Here is a 25,045-nt window from a genome sequence, read left to right on the forward strand (position 1 = left end):
AAAGTTTGAGAAGAAGCGCCAGTAATAACGTGTCACTTGTGTGTATTTGTAACACTGGTGAAAGTGTAGCGCACATTATGATAAGTTAAGATAAGTGTCTTTATACTGCATTTGATCTCTGTCACCATGAGACAAATCACACTCATTATCAGCTCAGGCGTGGAAACCGCTAAATCAGTTATCTTCACATTAATGCAATCACTTTTCAGATTTCACAAGTGTATTTATATTCTAGCACATATTACCAGTATGTGCTAGAATATAAATACACTTGTGAAATCTGAAAAGTGATTGCATTAATGTGAAGATAACTGATACTTCCTGATGAAAGACAGCGGTCAATGTAATACGTTTGATGAAACTCATTTCAAATGGGATTAGATGAGGGTTTTTTTTGCATGTAAGCTGCTGTATCATTATAAGTTTTGGTAACACTTTATTTTACAGTGTCCTTGTTACATATGTTATACAGTACAGGCCAAAAGTTTGGACACATTACTATTTTTAATGTTTTTGAAAGAAGTTTCTTCTGCTCAGCCTGCATTTATTTGATCAAAAATACAGAAAAAATATGTAATATTGTGATATATTATTACAATTTAAAATAATTGGTTTTCAATTTATTATACTTTAAATGATAATTTATTCCTGTGATGCAAAGCTGAATTTTCAGCATCATTACTCCAGTCTATCACATGATCCTTTAGAAATCATTCTAATATTCTGATTTATTATGAGTGTTGGACACAGTTCTGCTGCCTTAATATATTTGATGAATAAAAGGTTAAAAAGAACTGCATTTATAAAAAAAAATAAAAAAATTATAATCATATAAATCTTCTTTACTATCACTTTTTATCAATTTAACACATCCTTGCTGAATAAAAGTATTGATTTATTTCAAAAAAAGAAAGAAAAAAAATTACTGACCAGTCGTGTATATTGTTGTTACAAAAGATTTCTATTTTTAAAACATTTGCTTCTTTTTTTTTCTTTGTTTACTTTTTATTCATCAAAGTATCCTAAAAAAGTATCACAGGTTATGAAAAAATAACCAATTATTAATAATATATCACAATATTACTTTTTTTCCCTGTATTTTTTATGAAATAAATGCAGGCTTGATGAGCAGAAGAAACTTCTTTCAAAAACATTAAAAATAGTAATGTGTCCAAACTTTTGGCCTGTACTGTATGTGCTTACAATAGTATTAACAGTAAATTATGCATAATTACATGCAACTAACCCTCAACCAAATCCTAATCCTACCCTAACTATAAGTAACTATAAGTTTAACTACTGTAAATATTTAATGTGTGGAATGAGTTTTTAATGAGAGTTGCCCAAATTTCTGAAGAAAAAGAACAAAAGATTTTGGCATTTTAATCCTAAGCAAAATGTCTTTGGGTTTAAAAAATAAAGCAGAAGGGAATTTAGGGCACGTGTTCCCATCATCCTCTTCAGTGTTTTAAAAGCTTGTAAAATAAAAACCTTATGAGTTAGTTAGTCCTCAAAACCACCAAGCAATTCCTTATCCCATCAACACAATGTTATCTTTAATGTGATCAAAGACATGATCGCACTTACTGACTAAAGAGGAACATTTCAAGGCACTGATCAAAAACAAGCAGCTAGAAAAATATCATTTATAAGCCAAATCACATCTTACTAATAATTAGTTTGACTAATCAAAACACCAAAAGAAAACTCAGCTTCTCCATCCTCAGAGAAAAATGAATATACAGTTAGTCAATATGCTTAACTTCATTCAAGCTACATTACAAATGTGCGCTTCAGTATTGATATTATGAAGTGTGCAGGAGCAAAAGCCAGAGATAAGGACAGAGCTGACTGTACGCATACACTTCAGGTCATTAGGCTAAAGTTCAGTTTGCTGTCTGTGATATGTACTCTTGCACAATTCTTGTTAAAAATAAAATAAAGTTCACATATTTCCAGTCATGCAGCTTCATTATAACATGTGTTCTGCTATTTTACTGCATTGCTGAGTGTTGACGGTGAAGCACATAGTAGTTGCACATTTTGTATTAGTTATTAAAATCGGACCAGTTATACCAAGCCTACCTCCTTGTACTACGAAATCTTGCAACATTTGTCATTGTGAATAGTAAAGATCCTATTTTAAGACTAACATCAGGCCATTCCAAATCCTTAATAAACACCTCTGGAATTTTATGCTCGTTGCATTAAGACGATAGTACAAATGGCAAAGCGGCATAAGCCACTTGATTTGCCCAAAGAACCAGTAAAAAAAGATGTAATTTCTACAGCAATCTTACAAAAAAGAAAGAAAAGAGCTTTTGAAATGCTAAATATTTTAATTCATACCAACTCACAATGACCATATTTAAAAGCACAATAATTATTCTGATATCGATCAGAATTTATTAAAATTCCACTTTGCATAAACACGTCAATCGCCATAACCTGATTAAGCTAGTCTGGTTTCTAGAAACCTGAATAAAGCAAGTGCGCATGTGCATGAATTAGTCAGATTCTTGTGAGAAGCAAACACCTAAATAACGACTGTAACAGAATATTAATTTATATAATCCATCTACATATGTGTGTATGGTTCAGTCAAGTAACAGCGTATATGGAGTGCTGCTTACAAATTAGATAGAAGCATTACAATAACGAAAATTACAAACCAAAATATGGACTTTAATCATTAAATTGTGTACATGTAATCATGATCAATTATATTTGTTAAAGTCTCCCTGTAGTCAATTTTATCCCTTAAAACTCATCTTTGTTCAGCAAAATTACTTTGCTGCGTGCCGTAAAATATCTTGAATGTAACTCGACACCCTTGCCTCACTCACACCAGCTCAGAGATCCACTCGTTGACGATCATACGTTGATTTGATTGGTTACAAGGTAGATTTGGACTTCAGAAACACCAGCGATTTGATTTCTTTGGTTCACTGCAGTGTTAAGGAGAAAATACTCAGTAATGGTGTCGACTTATGAATTTACACATGGTTTGTCTGAAAGCACATTAAAACACCACATAGACATATAAACTACATTAAAAACTTGATTTTCACCACAGGGGGACTAAAAAAAGAATTAAGATTGGCCTTTCATTTTGTCCTGTATCAGCTCATGTAGGCTAAAGATTTCTCAAGCAAAACAGCTGAAAAAAACGAGTTAAAGAAAACAAATTCCAAATCCAACCTGAAACAGTACTTTATTCATAGGAGGTCATCCAAACTCTCACTTCAGCGGCCAACAGACTTAACATCCTCGCTGTATTAAAGAAGCTCTTATGAAAAAGACATCAAGCAAATTGACAACTGCATTACATAAACTGCGATGCACAATTCAAAGACTGTGTACAAAAGTTCATTGCTGTTCATAAGTTAAGTCAGAAAAGGAATTAATACTGAAAGTATGCAACACAGATCACTAAAACATCTTCCCAATATGAGAAATCACAGTACTTTGCTGGAAGTACTCATTTTGATTTACTGTACTTATTAGCAAATAGGTACCAATTCATATTTCATGGCATGTCAATTCATTTTAATTGAATACAAAAAGAAAATTAATGCTTGACAGAGGAATTTAAATATACAATGCTTTGCTACAGACTGATTCTCAGAAACCTGGAAATATGGTCAAAGAAATCCAAACAAACAAAGAGGAGCCACAAAGGATGACAAGAAAAAAAAAAGAAAAAAAAAAGTTTGTACATTTTGGCTCAACGATCCCTTTAACAGCGATAATACAGAATTTGTGTGTCCGAGTCAAAGACGACTTGTTCATTTTTCGTAAAGGGTGTTTGAACCTAAATGCTCATGTCGACAATACGACACTAGAATCCTAGAACAAAAAAAACAAATGCAAGTCTGAGAATATGGTAAACGTAGTTGACCCCTGAGTTTCTAATGCAGACTTAGTGTATAAAATACCTCATATTACAGTGTGCCTTTTAGTGCAAGCCAGCAAATATGCTCAATTAATCAGGAGGTATATTAAGATAGCACCCAAGCAAACAATGCTTCTCTACGCAAGTCTTTCCTGTTGGCCGAATCACAGAGTGGGGCTGGTTTGAACAGCCAAACCAGTAGATCAAATACATCTTATTTATAATTCATTAGTTTTTGTTTTGTTTTTCATAGAAAATATAAATATCCCTGAATGGAACTGATTCACAGTATATTGAGGACTCCAGTGCTACTACCATTGTTTTTAATGTTGGGACAATCAAGTGTCTTCAAGGTCTCCAGTTAGTGTCTTTTTGCATGGCTCGACCCTCCGAGTCCTTCATTCGCTGTCTTGGTAATTCACAGTCCGCTTGCCTCGGTTTCTGGTCCGGATGCGTGTGACCCGTTGAGGTTTCCCATACGACACGTCGCTATCCTCATCGGAAGCATCCCTCTGGCGTTTCCTCACGGCTCCTCGGTCACGGTTTCTCAGTCTTCTCTTCGGACTGCTCCGTGAACCTGAGCTGGCATCCGATTTGGACTCTTCGCTCTCGGAGTCGCTGGCATCCTCGTTGCTCCCGTTATCGCTTTCGCTTTGTTTCCGCCGTCGCCGGGTCGCTTTGGGATTCTTCTCCTGAGGCCTTAGTTCTCGACCGTTCTCCGATTTGCATCTAGTTTCCGAGTCGCTCTCTGAGTCGGAAGAGCCGCTCAAGCGCTTGAAGCGTTTTGAACTCTTTCGTTGAGGTTCCATGCACTCGGTTTCATCACTGGTCCTACTACTCTTGTTGTCCGAGTCTTCAGACTCAGAGGAGCCGCTGCGTTTCCGTTTGGAGTCGCCGCCTGACGGTTTCCTCGCCCGGGAGTTGGTCCGCTCCTTGCTCTTTCCGTTCTTTGATTGCATCTCCATCTCAGGACTGAATTCTGCATCTGAGTCCTCCATAATGTAGTTCTTCTTGGGAAGACTTCGAAGTGATAATCCCTTGGATGAAACTGTAACGCAAGGCTTCCTCCTCGGATGAGTCTTCTTGTCTTCCTCTGATACATCACTCTTTGGCCATTCGTCGGAGGAAGAGCCCACCTTTTTTCTCCTCCTTCGGTCTAACTTTCCTTCGCTACCCGAACTGGAGGCATCCGACCTTTCGTCAAGTTTCTTTCTGCGAGCGTTGCACGCCCGTTTTCTGTTTCTGGGGGACCTTTTTTCTTCTGCATCATCGCTTTGATTCTCATCATCTTCTGATTTAACTCTCTTCCTGTGTGCGTCAGACTCTTCCGAAACATCACTGAGTTCCTCCGAGTCCTGGGTTGTTGACATAAATGCATCTGTGGCTAAGGATTTTTTGTGGGTAACTTGTTTTGCGGCAGAAGCTTGTTCTGAGCTTTCTGATGAGGCTTTACTTTTCTTCAGCTCTTTCGCATACACCTTTCTTCCGTTATGATGAGGGTGCTTTTGAGTTCTGGGAACCTCAACATCTTCCTCGGAGCTCTTTTCAGAATCCTGCTTGCTTTGCCAATGTTTCTGACGTCGGTTTCTGGAGCAATTTTCCTCTTCTTCGGCATCGGTGTCATTCAGTTTCTTTATTTTACTGACAGCGGCTTTCGCGGTCTTCCTGGTGTATTTCCGCCTGACAACGAGGTCCTCGTCCGACTCCCCATTCACGCTTTCATTCTGACTCCCCCCATCATTCGAGTTGTCCTCACTGTCCTCCCACTGTAGTTTGGTGCTGTGTCCATTGACGAAAGGAGACGTTTCTAAAAATGGAAGAAAGTAGTCAACAACTTCCTCTCCACAATATATTGACCTTTCTTTATCTTTCTTTCTTTGTCAGTGTCCCATTAGCATTCAAGGGACACTTCCCATAAATCCTGATGTACTCGTTACATCATAAGAAGAATGGCGTCTACGCTAATATTAGTCTCTGTTTATCCCGAGGTTAGCTGCAGTCCGCCGGATCCACGCCTGTGCACATATATTCAAACACGCATACCTATAGACTGAACTCGTAATACGCATGTGCATGCCATCAGCGTTCTCACTGGTTCACGTTTTTAAAGTTTGCTCAGAGAGAACTTAAGAGTTTTCTGTTAAAACGGTGTCGTGTTAGCGGCCCCTAAGTTAATGTCTTATGATCGTTGCGACGGAAGTGAATCAATCAAACTAACTTTAGCTGGACAATACCTTTATTCTAGAGCTGGTATAAAGCCAAAACAAATCTCTGTTACTCTAATTTCCTATTATCACCTATTACCCTAATATGTAAAGCCGCTTTGGAACAATCTACATTGTTAAAAGCGTTATATAAATGAAGATAAAAGGGTTAGTTATCCGAAAAATCATCCTATTATCCATTACACATTTTCATGTCGATCCAAACACATAAGACTTTCATTCATCTATAAAACACAGATGAAGATTTTATTTAATAAAAAAAATTAATCCGAGAGATAAAACATTCACAACCCATTTTACCTTAATGTGACTTCTGAATGGAACAAAATATGAGAAAAACTGCAGGATGGGACTTTTGTCCATCAGGAATAGACTAGATTGTGAAAAGAAGGCATCATACCAGAATGGGGAGTTTGTAGCAAATTGTGGAAAAGGTTTTGTCCTAGTGATCAGGCTATACAAGCTGAACAAGTTATTATGACTCAAGTTATCATCTTTAAGATGAACTCTTTTCTTCTGAACAAGTTATTATGACTCAAGTTATCATCATTAAGATGAACTCTCTTCTTCTTTGGAAAGTGAAAAACAGGGACGTGTTGATGGATAAACATTTTGATTTCATGCTGACTGTAGAGCTCGACGGTTCAACCATGAAGGCGATACTCCAAACATACCCTTTTTCTCTGCCGCTGATCGCCTGCGCCCAGCAGGTCTACTCTCCTCTTTGCTGTGAGAAGACGAGTCACTGTCTGCGCTGACGCCACTTTTCTCTTCTTCACTAGCTGAAGCATCACTTTCATTTGACTCTATGAGAAGAACAACATGTAAAAGAGTTTAAGGTACATAAAATATTTGAAAAAGTTGTTTTTACATCAAACATTTCAAGGTAAGCGATGTAGATGTTTATACCCTGAGAAGCTTCCTCTTGGTCTGAATCAGAGCTGCTCTGAATGACAGCAGAGCGCTTGCTAGCACGAGTTGCGGGACGGCTGTTGCCTCCACGACCCTCCTCGTCCGAGCCATCACCGTCTTCCAGGATATCCATGAGTTTCATCTTATTGACCGCTGCCATGGCGGTCTTGCGGGTCCTCGGCCGGCGACTGACAGAAGATGACGACTCGTTTTCTGAGGTGTCTGAACCTTGCGAAGGCTCTTGGTCAGAGTCGCTGCAGGGTCGTGGTCTCTGACGCTCATGTGACCTGCTGTGCCCATTCATCTTGGCATGGCTCTCTAGGATGCATAAGACGTAAGATGCATAAAACTTGTATGTCCAGCCAGTCACATTTTTTCACTAGGTGGACACAGTTGAATATGCTTAATTTCTCTGCACACGACGACACACATTGTGGGGTCTCACCATGTTTTCGTCTTGCTCCTTTTTTCTGTGCAGCTCTTCTCGTGGCTCTGGTCTCTCGTCTGAAGCCACGAGACGAAGATAAAGGTTCTTCATCCTCTTCCGACTGACTTTCTGATTGTTTGCTGTCATGATCAGACCCTATAGATCAAAAGCACAAACTTAAGAAACTATGGAATGAACATCAGGTGCTAAAGGCCCCATGTAATAAAAGGAATAGTTCATCCTATAATCAGAGATTTGCCTATAATCCGTTTTACCAGTACTTTGACAAATATTTACTATTTTCAACTTAATCGATTGTCTATGTAATATTCGGTCAACTGATAAATGGCTCCACCTGGTGGATCTCTAAATATATTGCCTGTCAAAGCACAGTGCATTCAACAGGAACCACGGTTGTAGGGATACACCGATATGAATATTTTGGCCGATTCTGATAACTCTTTATATTTGAAAGCCGATAACTGATATATTGGCCAATAAATCTAAATCCAAAATTGTATATAATGTTTGAGAGCCTGGTTACAAAAACAAAAGTCTCACCATTAAAAGCCATGTCCCAAACACACAATTATAATATTCTCATTATAATTTAATGAAGACTATATGAGAGACTTGTGCTGTCTCTCCTTTTTTGAAGGGATTCAAATCCTATTTCAAGCAATTAAAGCCATCATAATGAAGAGTGCGCATCTAAAGTGTCTCAGCTGAAGGAAATAATCCATTATTTATTGGCTTTAATATATCGGCCACATTTTCTTATCGGGCCGATAACGATGACATTAAAAAGTAACATATATCGGCCGATACCGATATGGTGGCCGATATATTTAGCATTCCTAAACGATTGGTTGAAATTGTTGATCCAGTTCACAAAACCAGGCAGAATGTTTCATTCACAACACGACTGATCTGGTTTTTGAGTTCAACTGACTCACTGATCTGGTCACAACGTTTGCAGGTGAAAACTGTCAGTGAATAATGAAAACTTGACAAGTTTCTCCTTTTGTGTCCCACAGAAGAAAGAAGTTCAAACAGTTTCAGAACATCGTCACATGCATAAGCAGTTCACTATGGTGGCGAGTCCATGAGCTTTTCATTTTGTGAACTGCTCTGCACACACAGGTGTTGTGAAGTACAATGTTTAGCAACTGAGTGCCTTATATTTTAATATCGGAAACTAATAACTTTTGAGAACTGTCCATCTCACCGGATGAAGATGAGCCGCTCCGTCTGAAGTTCTCCTTGGCTTCATTGACTCTGCGGCGCTCTGGTCCAGACACTTTGGCTGAGGTAGATTTGGCTGTAGACTGATCTGTATTTTCCTGAGTCTTTATAGTAGCCCTCTTTTGACTGGGGCCAGGAGGAGAAATAAGGACAGGTTTATTGTCTTCTGCATGCAAACTATTCAATCGCAAAAAAACAAAACCGAAGAATCGAGTAAGGGAAAACACGTGGAGGCAGGGAGATCAGGCCTACCGTGTGGATCCTTGGTGGGAAAGAGCCGAGTCCTGATGCTGCAACTTCTTCCTGAATCTCTGACTGCGGCGCAGCTTCAAGCTACTTTTCACGGCAGTCTTGTAGTCGGAAATGATTTTGCGTATACTCTCCTCGAAAAACGCTGACAGTCGCAAAGTCATGCTGTAAATCTGTAAAATAGCGCACGAGGATATCGATGAGTCTTTAAAAAGTACAAAGACTAGAGGAAAAAAGTTAGTCAAGACATTAATGCGTTACCTTTGACCGTTTGTTTGGCGTGTAGGCTTTAGCATTGGCGAAAATAAGCCTGGTGTCCTTGCAAAGGTCTATGGGATTTTCATAGCGTTCTTCTTCCAGAGACTGCCGCACACTTCCAAGGTCCATAGGCGTGTCGATGATATTACCGTAATCCTGGAGACACCGAGACACGGTATTATAAGACTAAACTATTACTATTAACTATCTTTGGACAAAGAGGTGGCACTTCCTAACACCACAGAGAAGTGACACCACTGTTTTATACATATACATTACTTAAAACATAGATGCTGAATCCGAACCAGACGTAGTCTGACAAAAACGTGATTTTATTTGCTTTTTTTATTCAGTTTTTGTAATTTATTTTTTTACTTATCCACATTCAAGTGTGTTTGCATATTCATACAAGAAATATTGTGGGTGACATTAAAGATATGAAAAAAATAGCTGGCAACTTAAAAAAAAACCACTTTGGCAGGGAAAGAGATAAGAAAGATGACCACTTCCATAACAATATTCCATTGATGGTGTTTTGGAGACTCACCGGATAATCTCCCTGATCCACAGGATCCCTGAAAGGCTCTGAATCCTCACACTCAAACATGTAGTTCAGTAAACGTTTGCAGGAATCCTTCCATGCGTCTCTGTCCAGTACGACCTCCACTGATGGCTAACAAAAATCACAAAGAAAGCATCTTTAACGCATTCGTTTTTCCATCTAAACAAACTTCTCATTTACTGTTGTTACAATTTTTAATCATTGGGGATTATATACTACGATGTTAAAGGGATAGCTCACCCAAAAATGAAAATTCTCTTATAATTTACTCACCCTCAAGCTGTTCCAAACCTGTATGAGTTTCTTTCTTCTGTTGGGGGAACCAAACAGTTGATGGACCCCATTGACTTGCATAGTATTCTTTTTCCCCATACTATGGAAGTCAATGGGGTCCATCAACTGTTTGGTTCCCCATTTTCTTAAATATCTTCAGCAGAAGAGATAAACTAATGCATGTTTGGAACAACTTGAAAAAACTTCATTTTTGGGGGAACTATCCCTTTAACAATGAAATAGAATCTCTGTTAAACCATTTCTACCAATGTGGGGTACATGCGGTCATATTACCCAACTCTACTATTGTACTATAATGCATAATATATATCTCACACTACCTGGCGAAGTCTTTGTCCAGCAGAGGGTCCAGGTGCATCAATGTCATCCATGTCCTGAAAGCCACGTGAATTAATCTCATGTTTTCCAGGAAAACGAAGAGAAAATACAGGTTGAACAAACACACTCACCTCATCGTCAGAGTACTCCATGTTCTCAACGGCATTATAGATCTCCATAATATCTGTACAGTGAGGTTTACTGTGGCCAGAGAGGGGGGAAAAAGTTACAAAGCTGAACATCACAATATCACAAATAGATGTTTTGCCACAAACGTCCAAGACAAACCTTATAAACTTCAGAAGAGCATTTGTTATGATTTTTGCAGACTGTGCAATCTTGCTGCGGGGCTCATTGAAGGTCTTGGCATTTTGTTCAATGTGTTTAACATCCCAGATCAGTGCAGACAGCCTCCTAAAAAGAAAAAACAAGACATGTTAAAACAAACCAAAAGCAAACAACACACAAATATGGTGAAACACTCATTTATTCAGCCATATTTCAATTTCTTTCTGGATATTTTGAAAAATGTGCACACTACTCTTTTCCATACAAATAAAAGGAGTCAGTGCAACAGAAGCGAACACATGTGTGCTTGATGTGTGAGAACCAATGAGGTTGTGTATTGATCAATGTCCATATGTGAATAAAAGCATACATTTTATCTGTTTATCACAAACTGTCTCCACAATAGACTTTTATTAATCTGCTCATGTGGATTAATCTTGCGATCTCAATGAACTTTTTGAAGCGTCAAAGTTTAAAGACTTGGGGACAGAAATCATCTCTGTCCTGAAGATGAACGAAAGTCTTATGGGATTGGAACAACATGAGGGTGAGTAATTAATCATTTCATTTTTGGGTGAACTAACCCTATAAATATTGGTGATTAAAACCGAAGACTACGAGTTGTTAAGACTACTTGGTATTTTTTGCATGGAAGAAAAGGCAGAATGAACATTGATCAAAATGTCTACTTTTGTGCACCATGAAAAACTAACGTCACACAGGTTTAGAAAGTTGTCTGTATAATTTGCTAATTTTTATTTTTAGGTGGACAATACCCATTAAGTTACAAACCTGTAGAACTTGTGCTTGAGCCGCAGTTTGATGGTGTTCAGGTCGGTGGGATATGCAATGACTGCACAATATGTAGGATACTGAGCCAGGTCGACCGGACCAGAGAAAGGAGCTGTGATGTCTGTTCAAAAGGACATAAATTGACATTGATAAGCCAAAGGGTAACATTTTAAAGGGTTAGTTCACGCAACAATGAAAATTCTGTCATCATTTACTCACCCTCATGTCGTTCCAAACCTATAAGACTTGACTCGTTCAACTTCGGAAAACAAATTAAGATATTTTTAAAATTCTCTCATCAACATTTTCAAGCTTTAAAATGTACATAAAAAAAATCGAAAAAAGAAACCAAATGAATTAAGTGATATAATCCAAGTGTTCAACAGATTTATTTAGGCTTTTATTCACCTTTAAACATTGATCAACGCACATACATAGAGCACATCAAATACGGTAAATGGAAGCTCAAAACACGAGTGAGAACCACTGAGGTATCTTCAGACTTGGATTATATCGCTCTTTTCATATGGATTACTTTTATGATGTCTTTATGAACTTTTTCCAGCATTGAAAATGTTAACTACATATACTTTTCAATGGATGAAGAAAAATTATGAATAACAAATTGGCCAACAAAGTACTTGTGGGTTTGAAACGAAATGAGGGTGAGGTAAAAATGACAATTTAAATTTTTGGGTGAACTAACCCTTTAAAGTCCTTGTAGACCATCTAAATCTGATTTGCTTAAAGGTACACTTTGTAATTTATGTGTTAAAAAATAAATAAAAATGAAACTACATCAATCCTTCCAAAATATATTTGTCTTACCCTGATTCCCTACGGTAAGCAATTATAAGCCTTTATATTTTAGATCTGACAGGATGGTTTTCACAGGAAATTGCGAACATGTCACTCGCCCGTGATCGTTTCGTCATATCCGTAAATAGAGAGAGGTTGCTCCGGCTACTTTGACGTGTGTATGGTGTGGGAGTGTCATAAGTTAGTTGTTACAACGAGCGAGAAAGCTTGACATGGAGCAGCTACAGTAAATCTCCAACCTCCGGGGAATCACGCGTTTAAAACAAACGGCGAACAGAGGAGAGTCTGCTGGTGAAAAAGGGAACGCGACAGAGCTCGTAATAAAACAAGAACCAACATTGCATTGGCTTTTTGGAGATTGCGAGAACTGAGGGATTTGAAATGCTGTATAATCGACGTGATAGTGTTTTTATTACTCAACAACATGTAAGCTTTATAACTGAACAGATAAACTGCCATTTGTAGTTCACTAACAGAGAGTCCGACAGTCACGCAGCGCCAAACCACAACCAAGACAAAAGTTCTTCCGCAAAATGCATGCAGTTTTACCCGCTAGCGGAACAAAAGTAACATAGTGTACCTTTAAAGAAATGGCCCAAAATTGATAAAGATAATGTAAAGAATAGGATAACTGCAAAATCAAACGCACCCACAGTCACAAGCTGTTCTATGCCTGCAATGATGCGTGCGCTCTCTTGGTCTCGACCCCTGTCCCCCCATTCACCCCCCTGAGGTTTATAGAGGATATCGATCATCTCCTCATCCGTCACTGGCACCCCTGCACCCTCCGACTCCGGCTGTTCAGCTGCAGCACGGAAACAACTCAGTTCAATAAACAGACCATTTGCTTTATTAAAACACAATAACAAAATTACCTTTCTGTTAGAAATGCAGGAATAAACAAACAAACCAAACAATCTGAATTTAGTGCAACGACTGCTTATTTGCAAATTTTATCTGAGCGGCAAAAATCCTACAGTGCATCTGGTTTAAGCTAAAGCTCAAGTGGTAAGAAGTACCGTTTTCAGGAATAGCTTCCACATCCCATGGACTCAGCTTTTCTGTCTCACCATTGTCCCATCTGCAAAATCAGAAAGTTAAAAATCACAGCCAATGCCTAAGATCTATGCAACAGCTCCCAATAATTCAAACAAAGTTTGAGCTTACTTGACTTTGAAGCACTGAAAATGGCTGTCGGGATACTCGGACTGATATGGTTCCTGACAAACTATGGTCCCAAACCACCAGGCGTCATCGATCACGGAGCGAAACCGATCATCTACAGAAACAGAACAGACATGACTGAATTGATGCAGGGTACCAAAATAAACTCTCTCAACTCTATTCTCAGGTCATGCCTCATACTTACTTGATGTCCACACTCTGCTCCGCGCCTCGTCGTAGCTTTGACGCAGCACCAGAAAATCAATTACATCCGCCATATCATGATATCTGAGGAAAAACGGCACCAAAACAAACATTTTTGCTTAAAAATCAACACAAAAAATCAGAAAGATAACTTTAATTTGATATCAGATCTTGTCCACAGTGCTGGGTAGAAACTGATTACATGTAATCTGGATTACGCAATTCAGATTCAACATTTATTTTCTTCTTTTTCTTTCTATTTTTATATCAAAATGGTATTTATAAGGCATTATATTGCCTAAAATGTGTAATGTTATAATTGCGTCACTAACCACAATCTTCATCAGGTAATTTGTATTTAGTAATGGACTAAAATGTGTATGTAATCTACCCAGCACTGCTTGCCAGCACTTACTTTATGGAAAAGGTTCGGTCTGTTAATTTGCCTGTTCCAGGGTCAATCTGGGTCAGTTTCAGACAACATAGGGTTGGAGGGCAGACTTCATACTTGATCCCTGTTATTTTCACAAACTCTTGGTCCTGGTAAAAACATATGATTTATATTTTTCAATGCCAAACTTGCTGAAAACATTAAAGGTTAGCTGAGTTGCATGCATTTTTTTTTATAAAGAAATGTTCATGATTAAAGGGATACTCCACTTTAAAATGAAAATTCTGTCATCATATACTCACTCTCATGTTGTTTCTATGCTTTATGAATTTCTTTCTTCTGCTGAACAGAAAGGAAGATATTTAGAAGAATATCAGTAACCAGACAGTTTCTGGTCCCATTGACTTCCATAGTATATTTGTTTTCTACTATGGAAGTCAATGGGACCAGAAACTGTCTGGTTACTGATATTCTTCTAAATATCTTCCTTTCTGTTCAGCAGAAGAAAGAAATTCATAAAGCATAGAAACAACATGAGAGTGAGTATATGATGACAGAATTTTCATTTTAAAGTGGAGTATCCCTTTAAATACAAGGAAATAGAACCGTAAGACAGCATCTGTAGCCTGTTGTCGGTCACTACAACAACTAAATGCAGACGAATAAAAATAGCCTTGCCGCACTAGCTATGTTGCGAATTAAACTTTGCATTTGCAGGAAACATTTGCGGATAAAGCATCGTTTCTATCCCATGTGCTCAAGGGAACAAAACCTTTACTTCATGGGAAACTGGCACAAAGTATCATTAATAGAATAATACATTTGTTGGAACAGGTGAAGTCAGTGAGACTTTCTTATATAATAAATGACTTGAAATGCAATAAATGCCGTCATGTTATCTTGCGTTCGGATGCTGGTGTTTGGGAACGCAATCATGCAAGACAGCTCTGGCTTGGTTATACGAAATCATTCTGATGAAAGACTTTGGGTCAGGCATTTCAGCACGACTAAAACAGTATTTTCGATGGTGTGCGATGACATTGGTTCACATTTTATGGGCATGTTTTCTTACCGAATAAAAAGTTATCCATCCTATTTGAGTGCATACATTTTTAACGCATTTTATGATTTTTTTTTTAGAGCATTTTGGCATATCCATCCAGTATAATTTTAATGCGAAATCCCAAAATTTGCATAAAAATGTGTGGATGGAAACATAGCTACTGACAAGTGATGCATCTAAATTTACATGTGCGCATACTGTTAAAATCAGAGTTTTTACATAGCACTTATGAATGCATCTAATAAGAACCGCTGTATAATAGTAAAAGTGTCAGTAAAATCCCAGTATTGTTTTGATCATACTCTTAAATCCATCTTCTTCCATGGCAGTCTGTCTAAGTTAATGTGGTACAGTTTTGTCCTACAGACTGTGTCCACATACGCCTCATGACCCTGACAAAAATAGATGACCTGTGAACAGAAAAAGAGACAGTGGATTTAGACATGGATCAGTTATACTTTAATACAGACGAGAGGAAATGTATTCTGTACCTCGTCTCCCATTTGAGGGACGAAGGGGGACTTTCGGGGAATGACGTCAGTAATCCACGCTGGGGGACGGAACTCGTTTGAGATCTCTCTGTTAACGGGTGGCCTCGGTTTTGGTGGCTAAGGATAAGAAAATTAATTGCATTGAATTTAAAATAAAGTTTTTCAAACCATTCTTTCATGAAGACCAAAATGAAGTGCTAGCCTCTCCAGAATTACAACTAAGGATTTCAAAAAGTACTTCACAGTACCAAGTTGACATTTCATTTTAAAGGATCAAATAAGAACTTGTAATCCTGACAGTAAAGGCCCCGATATACTTCATGCTAAATCGAGTAACTAACTGGTGTGACGCCATTTTGAACAAAATCAGGACACAGCGAAGTTCGTTTGGAGTTTGTTTCAGGAGTTTGAAAAAACGTGCCAAAACGAACTTTCCGGAAAAGTTTGCTCCGGCTGGTAAACACCTTCGTACTACCGTTGGTTCATGATGAATACATAATAGGTATGTGGCTCTGAGGTTTGGCCTTCTTTACACGAAAATCTTCTCCGGTTCATTTCTTCCGGTCAGAGATCCGCGAGTAAAAACATCCAAAACACCCTGGAGAGCCGCTTTATAGTAGAAAATGTTTTATTTCATGTTTAATACTGTAGAGCTGTTTGATTTAAAGCAATCTATTGTATAAAGGGGTACATAAATAAATGTGACATGACTGGAGAGCAGAATCTGATGCTTTCTTAACTGCCGTTTTCTCACCGCTGTTATTTTTGTTGTGTTTATCTTGTTACTGAGAGAGATTGCATTAATCTAAACACTGCTCTCAGCAGCATGGGCGATGGGATGTTCTCTAACAGTATACCGCTGGTCACAAATTTCCAACTTCTTTTTACCCCTGTGCAAAGAACGAAAAACTACTTCGCCGTGAGTATATCAGGGCCTTACAGTAATGGATGTGCTGTATGGCCCTATTGACACCTTTGGCATTTTGCTTTTGGCCTTCTTGTGCTTTCGGGGTGAAGCCATCTGCTCCTCTTCATCTAGAGTCTGGTCCTCATCCGCTGCCTCTTCGTCCTCCTCATCCTCTTCCTCAGAGCTGCTGATCCTGCGGCTAGTCCTCCGTCGGGAGGATGGAGACGCGGACCGTCGCAAAGTTATTCCTGCATCTGCCATCCAGTCGGAATAATCACTCGAGGAGCGGCTTCAGTTATGAACAGAGAACAACGTACATCTTACCCTCATGAATATGTTAGAGATGACAACATGAAATTAAACTACTATATGGAAGATTTATCAGTTTAAGGGTGTAGCTTATTATTTTGTCACCAGCAGGACCAAACAGAATTCCAAAAATGAGCATTTCCACGTCAACCTTCTGACCTGGTTTTGCATTCACACTGTTCCTTTGAAAGTGGACTCAGATTCATTTAATCGAGTTTCACAATATAACCAGTTACTCTTTGAAACAGTACATCTAAATGTATATGTAAGTGATAATCAACAGCTAGCTGTGCATTATTTATTTATCTTTAACACTTTAATTAGATGTCATAACATCAATGTTTTTTGGAGTATGAATAAAAATGGCCGTGACAAGCATTCAATCTTTAAGTGAACATTTATTTTTTTATTTTTTTGGATTAACTGAGGAATTTTATTGCAATTCTGCTTGGTGCCACTGGCAGATATTACACACTTCCATTTTTAAAACAATTATGGTGGCAGCAAGAGTACCTTGAACTATCACTCCTCCATTCCTCTTCATCCTCATTGGACAAATGAACATCACTGCCCTCCATTTCACTGTCCTGCACCAATAACACATAAACGCACATCATTATTGACATGTCTGATATGACAGAGTTTTAAAAAATTAAATTAACAAACGCTCAACCTCAGAAGATGCGGTCTCCTCCCCTTCCTCACATGAGTACTCGATGTACTCTACAGCCAGACTCTCTTTACGCTGCTGGTTCTTCTGCCGTTTGCGTGACTGCGCACGTTTGAGACATGGTCCTTCCTCATCAGAATCATCCTATGGGCAAAATCATCTCATCTTAATGACGTTCACTCAGTGTTGACATTAATAACCATAATGCAGTTCATAAGGAAGAAGAACCCTACCCTGAAGCTGGCGTGGGTCACTCTTCTTTTCTTGATGTTGTAAAGGCTGACCTCCTCATCTCCCTTGGCTGTTCTGAACGACTCCTGCGCCCTAAAAGAAGAAGCCATTGCATTGTTAAACAGCTTGTCTGAATGCTCTAATAACCAGGCTTAACTTACCCACTGCCACCAAATCAACACCAATATCAGTCATTTTTATTATACGATAATCGACATGGAGTTGCTGGATCATGTTGTTGTTATGGGAATGCTTCCAGCGAGACCAGTGTCTAAAGCACGTGTGAAAACATACCAATTCTATTTGCTGACAGAGGTCAGATGATTCAGCGTAGCGCATCAAGACCATAAAAGGGCACCTATGCCCATGGATTGGTCACCTATGCCTAGACCATGGATTACCATGTCTTCAGGAAGCTATTGTCTGATTTTTTTGTGTGAAAAAGTCTATTTTGTGTCATGTTAGAAATTGTAACATGGCAAAAAGACAGTTTAGGTTTTGGAGTTGTGTCCTCGTTTTTAAACCAGGGACGACACGCTTGAATTGTGTGTGATCTATTATTAGTAGCAGAGCACACTGTCAGCTCTTGAGGGATCCGGCTGCCCTCATTGCGAGCGCTTCCCTTGAGAGATGGAGCCGGGCATCTCTCCGCGTGGCTCGGATTCTGCGTCTGCAGAGGCGGTGCAGAGTCTTCGATCATGAGGATTGAAGGTTGAGTTGGCAGAGGCGGAGTTTGAGACAGGTGCTCTCGCTCTGTCCCCAAAAGGTCACGGTTTTGAATCTGGAAGCTGGCTCAGTGATCTCTTCTGATCAAAACGAGGACCTATTATTAGCTGCACCAGTTAGACTTTATTTTAAGGTGTACAGAGTAGGCTTGCTGCGATAGTCGGTGTTACCAGTGTTCATCTGCAACACTGGTTACATCACTTGCCCACCGGTGAGAAGTTGAGCTTCCATGAGAATTAATTTAAAACGCACGCTCTGCGCCAGTGGACAAGCACCGGAAGCGATTTAAAAGAGAGTTGGAAGAGCTGCTTGAAGTTGTGACCCATGCAGTGGTCAAGTTGAATCTAGACTGGCCAGAAGAGAGACGTGAAGTAGCTTGCAGTAAATTTAGATGAGTGCTTCTTGTAGATATGAGTCTTTAACCCTACAATGTTGAATTCCTAAACTGTTGTGGGTTCACAAAAGCACGGGCATGGGGTGATGCTGAAGGTGAACGCTTGCAATGGAGAGGTCCATCCTTGCCATCCAGACCATGTAGAGTAACATCAGGTCTGTTTGGCAAGGCTTAAGAGGCTGTGGGGGCAGGCTGGTGGGTCACTCCACATAATGGCAGTTTTGCAGGCCTGCCAAGCTGACCTCTTAAAGGAGCTGGACAATGGTGAGGAATTAGGTCCCGAGGCAGAGACACAGATCTCACCATCCACACCTCAAAGTAGACGGCTGTTCAATGGCTGTCCTGGTTGCCTCAAAGGCATCTGTGGCTGAACCTCTCGGAGATTAAAGAAAAAAAAACATTTTGGGCTCTCCGATTTCCCCCACTGGCCTGTTCGGCGGTGCAGTAAATACAGTTGCCGACAGGTTTCAGGAGGCAAGAAGGCAACTCTTGCACACATTCTCAGCCATCCAGGGCTAAGACGGATCTAAGGACCATCCTTGCCTCTCATGTGGCTAAAAATCGCATGTCCACTTTTCCCCGAGGCCCACAGGAAAACTTTGGTGCTACCCCGCTACTCATGGTGCTTTGAGGAGCAGCAGTCTCCGGTGGGGTTTCTGCTTAAATCTCCGCTCAGAGATACTGGCGAAGGGTGGCACCCACTTCCTCCTCAGAGGGTGTTGGGGCCCATAAGGTTGTTAGGGCAGTCAGCCCTCCGAACAAGGTTGGGCATTCCCCTCTCAACGAGTTCCTAGCCGATCTTATTCAGCCATTTCCTGCGAACAAGCAGTTTCACGGCACAGAACAAACTGACCTACCCCCTCTTTCAGGTCAAAGCAGAAACATTTATTCCACTTTCAGACCGTCTGCCGGCGAGCTGTTTCAGGGCCTTTTGACACTTAAGTGTCTTAAGTGTCTGTTCTGAAAGAACAATGTTCTTACAAGATTGTATTGCCAACCTCGCCACCTATGTTGTTTTGGGGGTCAATCGGTCTCTAACAGATTTGTCGCACAATCTACGCTCAGCGATGCTGCCGGAGTGTCGCCAACGTAATGTAGTACTCAAAGTACCCAACTCGTTTTGTTCAGTTGTTCTCTGAAAACAAATCCTTTTAGAACAGCGAACAGACTGTTCTCCCCTCAAAGATGTGAGGTTGATACCTCTGTTTTCACATGGCAAGATAATGGTTTTACCTGGATCCTGCAGTTCACAGACAGAGGTTTCAGGATCAATTCATTGCTCGTCCACATCTAAAATTCCATGCTTAGTCATGATGTTAACCACAAGCTTAGATGCTTCAAGGTTAATCATTTTTGCTCTGTAAATCTATGATTGCCTTTCACAGCTTGGTTGGGAAGATATTTTAAGAGCTATAAGCAATGCAAGAGGAGGGCCGAGGCTCTGCTTTAAGGCTCATGATGGTTTGCAACCTATATATTTCACTAAGAAGATCTTTGTAGTGCGGAGTTTGGTTCTGCCAGCCCTGGCCAACTATATGAATAACTTTTGCTCACTAAGTCTGTGATTGCCTTTTACAACTTGGTAAGGCAGGCATATGAAGCAGAAGGCCTATAGCCCCGCTTTCTTTGAGACCCACTGTGGTTTAGAACCTATTATCTCTCAATCTGGGAAGAGTTTCTTTGAAGTCCAGGGCTTGATTCTGCCTCCCCCGGCCAAATAAGTGAATGGTTTCTGCCTCGAGAAGGGATGATCTTACAGGGTCTAATCATTTGACTAAGGTTATTAGACCACTTAGACTGCTAAAGCTCAATATACTGCTAAATCTCACTCTTTATCAGTGGACCCAGTGCTGTGGCAAGCTGGGCTTTCCTGCACACTTTTAAAACACATGGTATGGACATGGTTTTTAACACTCGGCTCAGGTTCCTTTAGCTTAATAGTTTTTGCTCACCAAGTCTGTGCTTGCCTCAATTCACAGCTTTGCTGGGCAGGCATTTAATCAGTACGGCGACGTGTTAAAGTTTTCCTAGTGTCAACACCATAAAGCAACACTGAAGTTTCAGGTTATGAATGTAACCCGGTTCTCTGAGAAGGGAACGAAACATTTGTTACCGGAAAGATTTTCAATTATTGCTTTAATGTGAAACATTTTAGGGACACAGCCAAAAGTGAAGGGACACAGTTGAAATTGAGTTTTTAAAGACTCTAAGGTTAATGTGTAAATACAACATTCATATGTAAAAGAAGGCATTAAAAACGAAAAAATATGAATTTGATACTTGACAAAGAATGTGCACGTGACCTTTCCAAAATGACTACGCAATGCGTGAAGTCGTGGACACGCATCACAGCTAGTCCAAGACGAGCATTTGTGTTTAAAAAGTATATACATTTTTATTTTTTTAGAAACTGACTGATCGTTTCGCTAAATAATTTGTAGGCTGGGATCGTAAAGAGCCTTTGAAGCTGCAATTCGGACCTTCAACCCGTTGGTCCCCATTAAAGTCCACTATATGGAGAAAAATCCTGGAATGTTTTCCTCAATTTATTTTCGACTGAAGAAAGAAAGACATGAACATCTTGGATGACAAGGGGGGTGAGTAAATAATCAGGACATTTTAATTCTGGAGTGAACAAATCCTTTAATGTGTACACAGATAAAAAAACTGAAGAAAATAAAATGTAATTAATAAATAAAACTCACCTGTAGCCACTTGTCGTAAGATCAGGTACCACCACCCTGCGTCTCCAGGCCTGAAGGTCCCTCTCTGTGGCCATCTGACTGCGTGGAGCATTCTGGTGCATCTGCCGAACTCCCTCTACCTGTCCGCTGCGCCGCAAACCCACGTTAGGTGGAGACTGCACCTCCATACGCTCGTTCACCGACACTGTGCAATCAAACAGCAATATTAGATGAGACTTCGTGGAGATTAAATTGCAAATCTACTTGAACGAGTGTTGATCGAAGAGTACAATGCTGTGATTTAAATGCCAAGATTTCAATGTATAGGCACCTCTGCGGGGAGTTCCTGGCTCTAGCACACGGGCCGCAGCAGGAACGCCACCCTCTCCCTGAACTGAAACATGTCTGTCATGATGCAGTTGAAGCTGGCGGATGGCAAAATCCAGGGCGCTGGGACGAACCTCCTCACTCTCCGCAGACTGTTGACTGATCACCTGCTCCACCACCTCACCATCACCTGAAACACGATGAAGGTCCATTTTCAAAGGTGCAAATCAGAAACGCTCAGCGAAAATATATAATAGCCAAAAAATAATTTTCGCTAACACTTTATTTATTTTTAACATCACCTTAAAATAAAATGTAACTGAATTGTCGGTTTTGGTGAAAATCATTGATCTAATAAGCGCTTCTCTGATGGTGCGCAAGATAATAAACAGGTAAGATCAGAAAACGTTTATTTTTTCTCAAATTAGTATTTCATGTCCCCGTCATTATTTATTTATGTGCTGAAAAGCAGTGTAATAAGTGATATTATGACTTAAATGTCCGTCTTGTGGGAACTTGCTCGTTTGTCTAGGCTCAAAGCTGCTTGCTAGGAACATTTATTCTTTGCGGAAGTTTTGCGTTTAATGAGCAAATAAAATATTTGACTCAAATCAATATTTTTGGTCTAATTATTATGCTTCGCATTGGGGGTCCTGGTCACCAAGTGGGGGTTTAATCTGCGTTAACCGGCTGGATATACATAGTCCCTCCAATCATTAAAAGGCTAATATAAAACATTAGCCTTATGTGCAATTTTAATTACTCAGTTTTTATTATTGATTTTTAAATACATTTGATTAAAACATTTTTATTGTTAAATAAACTATCTTTGGTTTCAGTTTCAAACTAATTCAGTTTGGTAAAATTTCATTTTGGTGCATCACAATTATTTTAATACAATAGAACCGGTTCTGAAACTGGTTTTTCTATGAGCTGTTTACAGTGAACCCTGTGCATGCTAAAGCAGTCAACAGTGAACTATGGATACATTACAACAATGTTATGACAACAGTAGGGAACTTACTTGTGGCGACATAACCCAGTTGAGGAACTAGATGCTCATCTGCAATGTTTTCTCTTCCTGGGACCAGTCTCTGGAATCTGGGAGGGTGAGGGTTCCCATCCACGTCCACGAGGAAGGGAGGAGGCATCAGGTGTGGGGCCTGCTGGGTCTGCTCATCCAGGACAAACCCATTTGAGTCCCGGATCAGTGGCCGATAGTCAGTGTGGAAAAACATCTGGTCTGGAAGCTACGGATCATTTTGGAGACATAAATTAAAAGATGGAGAAGTTATATTTAGGAACTTCAATTGTTTTATACTAGCCATGCAATAGACGTCAATTGATCAACTTCAGATTTCTCAACTAGAAATCATACAAACCTTTTCATAAGGCTTAGAGGTCCCAAAGCCAAAAATAACCAGATGTCCATGAGAGTCTGTCATTGCAAAGCGATGCCCATCAGGGGTGAACTTACAGTCAAACACAGCACCATGTCCTTGACCTTCAATCTACACCACAGAAAACACACAAAAAATGTGAATGTCTAATAAATTAATGAAAGGGCCTACAGTAATATTCTGCTAAATAACTTGCCAGTTGCAATTGTGATATTCAACTTTTTTGTTTTATATATACAAGTACAGGCCAAAAGTTTGGAAACATTACTATTTTTTATGTTTTTGAAAGAAGTTTCTTCTGCTCATCAAGCCTGCATTTATTTGATCAAAAATACAGAAAAAAACCAATAATATTGTGAAATATTATTACAACTTAAAATAATAGTTTTCTTTTGAATATACTTTAAAAAATAATTTATTCCTGCGATGCAAAGCTGAATTTTCAGCACATTACTCCAGTCTATTACATGATCCTTTAGAAATCATTCTAATATTCTGATTTATTATGAGTGTTGGACACAGTTCTGCTGCCTAATATATTTGATGAATAAAAGGTTAAAAAGAACTGCATTTATTAAAAAAAATATATATATATATATATATATTTTCTAATAATTCTTTACTATTACTTTTTATCAATTTAACACATCCTTGCTGAATAAAAGTATTGATTTATTTCAAAAAAAGAAAGAAAAAAAAATTACTGACCAGTAGTGTATATTGTTGTTTCAAAAGATTTATATATATTTTTTTAAATTCTGTATTTTTGATCAAATAAATGCAGGCTTGATGAGCAGAAGAAACTTCCAAAAAACATTAAAAATAGTAATGTTTCCAAACTTTTATAAAGATAGATAAAGATTTATAAGTTACAAAATGCTGTTATTCTAACATTTAAACTCTCCAGAGTCCTGAAAAATAATTATCACGTTTTCCACATAAACATTAAGCAACACAACCGTTTTCAAAACGGATAGCAATCAGAAATGTTTCTTAAGCAGCAAATCATATCAGAATGATTTCTGAAGGATCATGTGACACTGAAGACTGGAGTAATGATGCTGAAAACAGCTTTACATCACAGGAATAGATTACACTTTACAATGTATTCAAATGGAAAACGGTTCTTTTAAATTATAATATTTCACAATATTGCCGTTTTTACTGTACTTTGATCAACTAAATGCAGCCGTGGTGAGCAGAAGAAACTTTAAAAAAATGTTTTACAAATCTTACCGACCCCAAATTTTTGAATGGTAGTTCAAATAAAAAATTTCAATTTAATTAAATGTTACATATGTTTGAAGCTTGTTATTCTACTCTGTTTGCCATAATGGCTATTCATCAGAATAACCATAAATACTCATATAAATGGACAATACAAGTTAACTATACATTTATTTCTCACTAAACCAGCATGACATTTGTAATACACTTGCACTGATTCAAATGAGTAGTTTTTAAATTTATTAGATAGAAGCTGAGTGGTTATTGACTATTAGGGGGCAGCCCTAGCCCTAGTGCACACTTGCTGTTGCGGCTGTACAATTCTGGAAATAATACTAAAAGATCATTGGTATACTCTACCATATTAAAGTAATGCATGGTTTTAATGCCTCTGATGAGGTCCCATATGAAGACATTCCCATCATGGCCCGCAGACAGCATGATGCGAGGGTCATAGGGATGTGGCTCCAAAACATACACCTCGGCCTCGTGACCCTGTGAGAAGGGGAAGAGAGATTCATTCAGCTCTATACGCTTCACCTTTAAATCTCAGGATCTGTGCGGCAGAAACTG

General features: G+C 39.0%; 1 protein-coding gene across 2 annotated transcripts in view; it reads right to left on the reverse strand.

The window, feature by feature from the left end:
- Window positions 1-3,195: 3,195 nt before the first annotated feature.
- brwd1 (bromodomain and WD repeat domain containing 1) overlaps window positions 3,196-25,045 on the reverse strand; it is a 31,256-nt gene continuing 9,406 nt past the window's right edge. The window contains exons 15-43 of one of the 2 annotated variants that reach the window (XM_082179361.1): window positions 24,833-24,967; window positions 23,228-23,356; window positions 22,870-23,095; window positions 21,850-22,035; window positions 21,540-21,723; window positions 17,717-17,807; window positions 17,487-17,627; window positions 17,327-17,400; window positions 16,571-16,793; window positions 15,598-15,714; window positions 15,409-15,516; window positions 14,068-14,192; window positions 13,654-13,736; window positions 13,452-13,563; window positions 13,304-13,365; window positions 12,938-13,089; window positions 11,685-11,724; window positions 11,466-11,586; window positions 10,674-10,799; window positions 10,517-10,586; window positions 10,388-10,441; window positions 9,759-9,884; window positions 9,215-9,367; window positions 8,957-9,126; window positions 8,688-8,830; window positions 7,478-7,615; window positions 7,030-7,350; window positions 6,795-6,926; window positions 3,196-5,702 (exon numbers count right to left, since the gene is read on the reverse strand). In XM_082179361.1, coding sequence (XP_082035487.1) covers window positions 4,294-5,702; window positions 6,795-6,926; window positions 7,030-7,350; window positions 7,478-7,615; window positions 8,688-8,830; window positions 8,957-9,126; window positions 9,215-9,367; window positions 9,759-9,884; window positions 10,388-10,441; window positions 10,517-10,586; window positions 10,674-10,799; window positions 11,466-11,586; window positions 11,685-11,724; window positions 12,938-13,089; window positions 13,304-13,365; window positions 13,452-13,563; window positions 13,654-13,736; window positions 14,068-14,192; window positions 15,409-15,516; window positions 15,598-15,714; window positions 16,571-16,793; window positions 17,327-17,400; window positions 17,487-17,627; window positions 17,717-17,807; window positions 21,540-21,723; window positions 21,850-22,035; window positions 22,870-23,095; window positions 23,228-23,356; window positions 24,833-24,967 — 5,151 coding nt within the window. In that variant the 3' untranslated portion in view covers window positions 3,196-4,293. Of the gene's footprint in view, window positions 5,703-6,794; window positions 6,927-7,029; window positions 7,351-7,477; window positions 7,616-8,687; window positions 8,831-8,956; window positions 9,127-9,214; window positions 9,368-9,758; window positions 9,885-10,387; window positions 10,442-10,516; window positions 10,587-10,673; window positions 10,800-11,465; window positions 11,587-11,684; window positions 11,725-12,933; window positions 13,090-13,303; window positions 13,366-13,451; window positions 13,564-13,653; window positions 13,737-14,067; window positions 14,193-15,408; window positions 15,517-15,597; window positions 15,715-16,570; window positions 16,794-17,326; window positions 17,401-17,486; window positions 17,628-17,716; window positions 17,808-21,539; window positions 21,724-21,849; window positions 22,036-22,869; window positions 23,096-23,227; window positions 23,357-24,832; window positions 24,968-25,045 lie in introns of both variants that reach the window. The other variant, XM_082179362.1, reaches the window with a different exon arrangement.

This window comes from Leuciscus leuciscus, assembly GCF_965113295.1.
Source record: "Leuciscus leuciscus genome assembly, chromosome: 9".
Lineage (NCBI taxonomy): Eukaryota > Metazoa > Chordata > Actinopteri > Cypriniformes > Leuciscidae > Leuciscus > Leuciscus leuciscus.